Genomic DNA, 9,711 nt, shown 5'->3' on the forward strand with positions numbered 1-9,711 from the left:
AAGAATGAGTTGCATCTGCACCAGCAAAGGGGGAGCCTTTGGTTCCCCGCCACGCAGGGTCATGCCCACATATGGCAGAATTTCCTCGGGTGGGGACTCATCTGCAAATTCCCTGTGGAGTTTGGCTTTGAAGAAGGTGCCAGAATCAAAGTGCATCACCTTCAGCCTCCTGTGGCCAGGCTGAGGAAGAGCTTGTCATCCCTGATGTCACCCTCGCTGTCTCCAGCAGCAGCAGCAGCAGCAGCAGCATCCCCACCCAGTACAGCTTCTCCAGGGGCTCCTTCTCCTTCCCTGGGAGCAGACCAGGCTCTCAGGGCTCTGCCCAGGGCCCCAGCTGTCAGGGAACCAGGACAAGCAAAACCAGCTGGGATGGCGGCCACCAGTGCTGGGCAGAGCAGCTCAGCTCCAGCACAAGGGCTGTGTGTTCCCATCCCATGACCCCGGTGCAGTGACACTGGCAGCACAAAAAGCTCTGGGTTCCTTTGCTTCTCATTGCCAAGGCATATGTGGAGTAGGAACTTACCAGGGCTCTGGATCAAAGTGTGCCTGTGGCTCTCTCCCTTCTTCTATGGCAGAGGAATATCCCATATCCAAGGATCACAAAACAGGTCTTCCAGTGCGGGTCTGTCCAAGGAGTTCACAGATAAACACCACCTGATCAGGTTTTTGCACTCTGGGGAGAGAAAGCAGAAAGTGACGGTCAGCCAGAGAAGGCTCCTGTCTGATTTAGCCCACTATTCCCGTGCCCAGGCCGTGCTGGATGTGCTCAGAGCTGGGCCTAAACTTTCCCATCAATTCCCTGTTTTGGAGGAGAGCAGGACATGTGCCACCCCCTCAGCAGCTGCCAGAGCGGGATGCCCACGACCCCGCTGCTGGCTCCCAGCACTGGGATTCCCCCCGTGCCCAGAGAAGAGGATCCACCTTGGGAGAGCCGTTGTGGCAGCGGGAGCTGGCCCCAGCTGAGGTTCTGGCCCCTCCTGAAAGGGTGCTCCCCGCAGACCATCTGGTGCAGCAGGATGCCCAGGGACCAGATGGTAGCTGGCTCACCATGGTACCAGCCAAAGTCGTTCCATTCCGGGGGGCTGTAGGACAGTGTTCCTATGGAATACAGACGGAGTTCATCAGGGGGATGCTGCTGCTCCCAGAGCCTGGCCCCAGCATCCCTGGGTGTACGGGGGCTGCATCAGGGGCACACAGGGTGACCACTGCCCTCTCGCCAGCACCTGGGACTTGTGCACAAAGTTAGGGTTGGAAAAGAAGCCTTTGGTGCTGGAAGAGGGCAGCCCTGGCTAGGCCCGACCATGACATGCAAAGGAAAAACCCACTCCATGCTGGGGAAAAAACCTGCCCATATCCTCCCTGCCTGCATCGCCCCAAAAATATTATGAAGCCAGGGAAACAGGGCGAGTGGAGCAGCCCAAGCCCTTCCTCTTTTCTGCACACCAAAGTGGCTGGGGCACAGGTTCCACCCTCCCTCTCTGCTACCCCCACCCACGGGGGTTTTGGTCGGGCTGGCTGCTCCAGCACAGCCCCAGTCCTGGGCAGAGTGGCTGGCAAAGGCTGCCAGCAGGGCTGGAAGATGGCTGCCCACCCAGCCCTGCTCTAAAGCAACTCAGCTGAAGATTCAGTGCCCTGACTGGCAGCAAAAGGGAGAACTCCTGCTGCCACAGCCAGCTTGGGCTGGGAGATGTTGGGCCATGAGATGTCAGCAGCAGGAGCACAGCCCTGTGTAGGCTCACCTGCAAAGTGAGTGTAGACTGTGTCCTGCAGGTAGGTGCCACAGACGAAGTCAATCAGTTTGGCCTGCCCAGTGTCCAGGTCAACCAGGATGTTCTCTGGCTTGATGTCCCTGTGCAGGACCCCGCAGCTGGTGCAGTGCCGCACGGCCTCCAGCACCTGGCGGAACAGCTCCCGCGCCTCCTCCTCGGGCAGGAACTGCCGTGCCCCAATGAAGTGCTGCAGGTCCTGACACTGCTCTGGCCGCTCCAGCACCATCACGATGCAGTTGGGGAGCTCGAGCCACTCCAGCAGCTGGACCACACCGGGGAAGCCAGTGGACACCTTGGCCAGCAGCACGACCTCCAGGGGTGCGCTGGTGCCGTCGGGTTACGGGAGGAGCACGATGCCGTCAGTGGGGCCGATGCCGTGCCAGGCCTGGGGAAGCCCTCAGCCAGCCCGGGGTGCTCTGAGCCCTGCGCTGGCCCCACGCCCGCTCTCCGTCGGGGCGTCCTGGCGGCTCCCACCGTGCCGGGCCCCAGCTCACCCCCGGCCGGCAGGCCCGGCTGCTGGCCCCGCTCACTCACCAGCTCGCCCCAGTGCCGGACGCGGTTCCGTGGCACCCTTTTGATGGCCACCTGCAAGCCAAGGGCAGCAGCGGGGTGAGCTCGCCGCCCGCACTGCGAGCCCCATCCTCCGCCCTCCGCCCTCCTCCTCCTCCATCCCCTCCTCCTGCGCCCGCCGCCGGCCCCGCCGCTCACCGGGGCGCCGTCCGAGATCCTCGTGGCCGCGAAGACTCTGCCGAAACCGCCGCGCCCCAGCAGCGATCCCAGCCGGTACCGCTCCAGCAGGGCCTCCTGCGCCTCACCTGCGGGCGGGACGCGGCTGTCAGCGCTCGGCCCGGGGCCAGCCACGGCCCCCGAGCGCCCCTCACCCGCCCCGGGCCGGCCATGCCCAGGCGTTCGCTCCCGGGAACGCGGCACGGGAGGCTCGGGGCCGGCGGCCGCGCTGCCGAGCGGCGGAGCTCGGGCCGGGGAAGCCGCAGCGGAGGCGGCGGGAGCGGCCGCGCCGCGTGTGTGCTCCGCGGGCCCCGGGAGGAGCCGGGGCCGGGGCCGGGGCCGGGGCCGGGGTCGGGACTGGACCCTGCGTCGGGTCCGGGGCCGGGCTCGGGCCAGGCGGAGGCAAAAGGCGGCGATGCCGCCCCGGCCCCAGGCACCGATGCTCGCCCAGCAGCGCCACCGCCAGCACGGCCAGAGCCGGGCGGAGGCGAGACCGCGGCGGGACGGCCGGGGCCGGGCACGGGGCAGCCCCGCCCGGGGCCGGGGGCGGGCCGGGGGCATGGCCCGGCCCATCACGGGGAGAGGGAGGCGAGGAGAGGAGAGGGACGCCGGGCAAGGGACCCCGAGAGAATGGTGCCCGACAGCGGGAAAGGGAGAGAGAGAGCAAGAAAGAGAGAAGCGAAAGAAAGAGAGTATTCAAAATATCTCTTTGCTCTTTGCTGCTGCTGCCGCCGCTGCCGCCGCTGCAACTGAAGCACCGGGGCCGTTCGTCCCCGTGTCCGTTCCCCGCTCGCCCCACGAGCCCCACATTCGAGCCCCGCGCGCCCCGGGGACAGCCCCTCCGTCTGCCCAAACACGGGAACTTTGCAGTGCTGAGCCCGGATGCAGAGCCCTGACTCCTGCGCACTGGCACAGCGATCCCCTCGCTTGCTGCTGTGCATTGTCCTTGCTGAGGGTCAAACACTGCCGGGCCGCCTTCCCTTGGGGCAGGATTCCTACCTGACCCAAGCACGGCACTTACACCTCCAGTGTTGCTTTCCTGTAAAAACAGGGGAAGGAAAACTGTGTGTGGCTCATGGTATTTTAGAGCGTCTAAAAATTACTAAGTCACAGATATTAGAGGTGCTATGCATCTGGAATTACTGGGATGGAGAAGTAGTGCAACATGGAAAAGGGGAGCATAGAAATTAATAGAGGAAAACATCTTGGATTGTTTCTTTCATTTTCATTTCCCTTCTGGAAAGCTGTTTCAGTTTTCCAGGAATCTTCTCCTGTCTGCTCTTCCCAAGAATCTCTCATGGAGAGCAAGGTTGAGCTTCGGTCACAAGACTTTCCATCAGGAAATTATGCCACTGGTGAAATTTTCATTGTGACTATTTGTGCTGGTTTAGGGCAAAAGGGGTCCGTATAGAAAGCAAGTTCAAGCGGCCTCTCCCCCTACTAGTTCAGGAAAAGACTTCCCTTGAGAAAAGTGAAAAATCCCCAGTTTATTTCACAAGTAAAGTATTCACAAGCATGAAAAATGAATAATATTAAATCAAACCTCTGATAGTGCTGAAGAGATGGCAAATTCAAAAAGTCCTTTTTGTGGGTTGTAGTTGGCTCACTCGGTCTCTCCTGAGTCCCTCTGGTGCTGGAATGCAGTGTCCCAGAGCTCGGTGGGCCACAGGTGTGAGCTGCTGCCGGTGTTTTTCTGGGTTTTCAGTCCAGAGCAGGTTTAAACAATTCCAAGAGAAAGGAAAGTCACAGTCCAAGGAACTTCTCTGCCTAAGCTAGCTAAAACCAAATTGCTAGACCTGGGCTGGGAAGGCATCGGGAAATTTCCAAATCTGGGCACTGGCAGTCTCAGCAAACACCAGAGCTGGATGGTGCTGGAGCCAGAACGTGCAAATTTCAAAATTATGGCTTTCTGTGCCAGCAAAACACTGGACTTGGGCTGTGCTGGCACCAGGTATTTTCCAAATCTGGGTACTGGGGCAGCAAACACAAGATGTGGTCGGTGCCAGAGCCAGTAGCAGAAAGTTGCCAGGTTTTGGCTTTCTGTGCCAGCAAATTGCTGCACTTGGGCTGTGCTGGCACAGGGAAATATCCAGATCTGGACATGGGCGGTGCCATCAAACACCAGGTCTGGGTGGTGACAGTCTTGGCACCAGGAAATTGCTGCCTTTTGTCTTCTTTTTCTAAAGAATTGCTGCACTTGGTCTGTGTTGGAATAAGAAATGTCCAGACTCGGGTACGTGCAGTGGCAGCAAACACCAAATCTTGGCATGGAATAAGAAATGTCCAGACTGGGGTACGTGCAGTGGCATCAAACACCGGTGCTGGCAGCAGAAATTGCCAGATTTTGGCTTTCTTTACCAGAAAATTGCTGGACTTGGCTCTGCCAGAACAAAGGAATTTCCAGATCTGGGCACTGGTGGTGGCAGCAAACACCAGATCTGGGCGGTGCCAGGCCCAGTAATGTTGGAAATGAATTTGTAGAGAATTTTTAAGGTTTGATAGAAGGTTTCTATAGTATGTATACAAGTGTCACGATCCGTCCTTACGAACGCGTTTTGTGGTAGTTTGTGGGTTGATCTCAGAGAGCAAAAAACACCGACACGGTGCAGGGAGTTGCTGCTATAACCAAAACAAATGTACCTTTATTGAATAACCACAGCAAAATGCATTGAGGAGGAACTGGGGGAAAAGTGAAAAATAAGGAAAAATAGGGAGGAAGAGAAAGGAAGGTATAGAGCTACCAACTGTTTTACTAGGCCAGGACTAGACCCAGAGCTAAGCAAACTCATTCAGCCAGGTGACATTGTGCGACATCAGAAGCTGGCAACCATGAGGACTTTGCTGTCAAAAGGTGACAGTTTGCACTGGGCCCAGAAGTGTTTTTCCCTAAGGCAAAGCAAATTGAAATGTGACGTTTCAAAGCTTCAAATGACTATGAAAGGAAACTGCAGAATAATTTCTGGAAGGGCAGCATTGTCAATGATCATGCAGCCCACCAACAGCTGGAGCTGAATCCAGAATTGCTTCTTCCAGCTGTGCAGGAATTCATTCCACTGGCAAGCACTGGTCCTTTGGAACACATGATCCCCTAGGTCTGGGCTGAATGGCAGCCAGGCTGCAGTGCAGATTGGAGGAACCCTTGCCACTTGTTATTGGCCTCCTTCTGCAAACAAGGTGCAAACAACACAGCTGCACTGCTGTCCCGGATAAATATACATACAGGTGATTGCCAAAGCAGTGCATCATTTCCCAGTGAAATCCATGACCTCTTCTTACCTATGGAATTGTGATTGAAGACACCTGTGAGCCAGATCTGTGGGAGATTGCAAAGGAGCAAAGCTTTGGGATTTGGGCACACTTCTCTTGGTTTCTTTGCTCAGGCCTTTGGTGAGCACAGAACACACCTAGGTAGAAAACTTTTGACTAGACAGGATCTTTTGGATCCATTGTCCCCCAAACATGTCAATGTGTGGCCCTGTTACAATGACAAGTTGAAAACAGCAGCACAAATGACACAAAGAAACCATGGCCAAAGAGGAAGAGGAGAGGCCCAATGAGGAAAGGATGTGGTGAGACACTGGCACACTGAATGAGCTGCACTCCCATAATCTCTAGGCTAGCAGATCATGGTCTCACATTCTCCTCCTGGTTTATTTAAATGTTATTTTTTTTTTTTTTGTTTTTCATCATCAAAATAAAATATATACCATTAAAAGTATGTCATCAAAACTTAAAGACAGAATCAAAAGACATTAATTCAAAACTACATCCAAAGATCAGAACATATGTACAGCTGTAACTATCAAGCCTAACGCATCAATCCTATTCTTTAAACACTCTTCACACAGGCGGCAGCTTCTTCCTGAGCTTGGAGGAAAGAGAGCTCTTCTGGATGGGAGGCGAGGACTTTGTGGGTGAGGGAACATGGGAAGTGTCCGGAGAAAACTTCTCGGTAGGACTGTAACCAGCCAGATCTGCAAAATGGAGACACAAAGTTTAACAGAGAGGCAAAGTTTAACAGAGGCCACCATGCAAACCTAAAGCATCTGAAGCTCCATAATTCCTGGGACACATTTCCTGGAAATGTCTAAACAGCTGCACAGGGAAACATGCTCCTGCTGGCAGACACTGAGGCAGTCCAGGGCAAACCCTGAGCCACTTGCCCAGAGCTGGCACAGGCCCAGCCTGGCCTCTGGGCTGCCCTGGGACAGCAGGGAGCCCAGAGCCCTGTGCTCCCCAGGAATGGCTCAGCTGCACACGCACCCTCCTGCTCCTCTGCCTGCCCCACAGCTCAGCAGCCCCACAGCTCCAGGGGCACTGGCAGCAGCACAGCTCATTGTAGGGGCACATGCAGGGCACAGCTGTTCCCTGGCAATGTGCACAGCCTCTCTGGGCTGCCACAAGACCCTTCCTGCCAGCAGAGATTGGCCCAGCTCCCCCCTCACCTCTGCATGAGGCTGAGCCGTGATTGCCTTCACCTTGTCCTCAATCTGGAGTTGCTTCAGGCCCCCCATGCCATGACTAGGAAATGTGGTGGAGAGAGTGGGGGCAGATGCACAACCTTCCTTAGGATTTTGTCATTTTTGGCACAGCTCAAAAGGCAAATCCAGAGGTGTCCAACTCAGCGCTTCCTCAGCTTTCTGGAGAACATCTCGCCTTCACCAGCCCAGCATTTTGGAGAGGTTTTCCCGCACATGTGGAGGCTTGCTGGCAGCACATTCCTTCAGCTGGGTGCCCATCACCTTGCAGAGGGCAGAGGCCAGCTTGGTGGCCACGGTGCGGACGTTGGCGCTCCGCACAGGCAGCGCCTTGTTCCCCAGGCAGGGCCAGAGCACGGGCAGGGCGTCGCGCTGGGCGACTTCAGGGCTCCTGGCATGAACCCCCTGCACAAGCACTGCCGGGAGAGAGACACAGCTCCTTACCCACCAGCCTCACTGCAAACAAGGATCTGCCTCTGCTTCTTCTTCTTGCCAGCCTCTCTGGCCAAGAGCAGCAAAACAGCACCCAGAGCCCCTTGGTCCAGAAATGGGCAAAGCAGCTGATCATCCTGGAAACAGAACCACCAACCCCTCAGCACTAATTGCTCCAACCAGAGCCCTTGTTCCCGTGGCAGACTTCCTACCTTTACTAAATTATTTCACAATGTCTGCATGAACAATGAATGAAATGTCCAATTGCCTTTGATTTCCATTAAGAAGTTGTCTAAACCCGCACTGAAGATTTGGAAATGTACCATAGAGAGGAAATGGAGAGATTTCTAATAAAAGGGATGATTCAATTTTTGTAACTTTGATGTCAAGTGCCAGATGCTTAATCTGGCTCTTCTCTTTGCTCAGTGGCCACAGCAAAGGGCAGGATTAGAACACACCTCTAAACTCCAGCCCACCAGAGATGGCTGCTGCCTGACAGCTGGATGAGAAACATCAGTGACCAGCTGGGGTCTTTGGCAGAATGCTTTTGGGGCTTCCAACAAAGAGCTGTTTCAAACCTCAGGGCATCTCTAGAGAATTACCCAGACCCCATTGCCTTGGCATTTGTGCATCTCCACATTTTAATGCCACTTGCCCTCCCAATGTTAATGGCACTTTTTCTTATATGTCCACTGAAATAGGGACATAGAGAAAGAAAAATGCTACACAGGGGACTGAAATGTAACCAAAACACGAGTGTTTTCTCATATTGTCTCTGAAATCTCTCTGCCCATTTTCTGAACTGAACTGTATCAAACATGGACAAATGTTTACTAGCAACAGGCTCCTTGCAACAGGCAGATTTGGCTAAGAGATGAAAACCTGAAATGCTCTGGAGACCATTCTTATTTTCTGATCGGACAAAATGTTATTCAGCAGCAATTTAATATTCTGTGGCGGAAGAGACTTGATTTTCTCTATGCTGTTAATCCACCAGCAGACATCAACATTGAAAGAGCTCCTGCAAGTACCCAAAACCAATTCTGCTAAGCAGGAAAGGGTTATGGTACCCATTTTAAAATGGGAATTCATTTGAATTTAAATGCAATTAAAGACATCAGTGACTACTGAATGTGAGGAACAGCTGTCTGGTCCTGCTAAATCTCAGAGAGAACATCTGCTTTTTCTAAAGTAGTCCTAATTTATGGTTAATTCCTTTATTTGAAAAAGAGATCAAAAGAAGTGCTAAACTAAATTCCCTATTGCTGGAGATCTGTATTTTTCAAATGCTCTTTAAAGGGCATTTAACATTCCCAATCTCTGAACATGCCCTTTTGAGATTCCTAATGAAGACACAAAGTGTATTAAACCTTGCATTTAAAGATGTTGGCATAATTAGCAGTGGATTTAGCCCCAGTTAAAGCAAGGCTATCAATCATCTTCTCTGCTATATATTGAGATTATCCTTTTTCCATTCCTTGGCTATTGCTGACACAGCAAGCTCCTCTGAGGAATCAATTATCAGCTGCATTTGTAGCATTTTAGACAGCGCTGACACAGGCAGACACTGTTTGCACACCCTGAAAGGCTCAGTCCAAGGCCCCTCTGACAGCACAGGCAGGGAGCCTCAGCACTCTGCTTCTGTCCCTGTGCCCCAGAGGCTGCCTTGCACTGAACCCGTGCCTCTGATACCTCTGTTGAGTTCTGGCCTAAGCTGTGACCCCCAGGCCCTGCACGGTTCAGCCTCAAAACTTTCCAAGAGAAAAACAAGAATTCTGTGAGGACAAAACAAACTGATGCCCTGAAACAGCATTAGCCACCATTTCCCCTCAAAGATCACAGATGTCCCTGAGCTTCCCAGAGAGGAGCCAGCTGGGGCATTTTTAGCCCTCCCTTTGCTGGAGGTGGTTCTGAGATGCCCCAGTGAGAGCTCAGCCCCAGGCCGAGCGCTGCCCCCATCTCAGGTGCTGCCCAGCTCTGCAGCAGCCAGGGAAAACCTGCCAAACCCACCTGCCTTGGCTATGGGGCAGCAGGGACAAGCTCAGCACCTCCTGGTTTGGAGGAGCTGCTCTGCTGTCTGCTCACAGGCATTCCCTGTAAATGCTCCCTGGGAAGAGCTCTGGGCTCAGAAGGGGAGGCCATGCCTGTGATACGCTCGGTGACATCCAGCAGGGCTTGGCCACTCAGGTGATTCCATTGGTAGCTGAACTCTTTCAGCAGTGACACTTTATCTACAAGGGAAACACACGTTTCTGCTCACTTTGCTCAGATCGTAGGAGAATGGACAGTGGGGAGGGAAAGGGAAG

At 54.2% G+C, this 9,711-nt stretch overlaps 1 protein-coding gene across 1 annotated transcript; it reads right to left on the reverse strand.

Annotated features, from left to right (window-relative positions):
- Positions 1–566: 566 nt before the first annotated feature.
- Positions 567–3,068, reverse strand: LOC131096450 (serine/threonine-protein kinase pim-1-like). Its single transcript, XM_058044788.1, has 5 exons — positions 2,478–3,068; positions 2,305–2,354; positions 1,740–2,107; positions 922–1,098; positions 567–673 (listed from the first exon to the last, which is right to left on the reverse strand). Exons 1-5 carry the CDS (start codon positions 3,066–3,068, stop codon positions 567–569), a joined length of 1,293 nt encoding a protein of 430 aa, XP_057900771.1.
- Between the last annotated feature and the right edge of the window lie 6,643 nt (positions 3,069–9,711).

This window comes from Melospiza georgiana, unplaced genomic scaffold, assembly GCF_028018845.1.
Source record: "Melospiza georgiana isolate bMelGeo1 unplaced genomic scaffold, bMelGeo1.pri scaffold_29, whole genome shotgun sequence".
NCBI classification, from domain to species: Eukaryota; Metazoa; Chordata; class Aves; order Passeriformes; family Passerellidae; genus Melospiza; species Melospiza georgiana.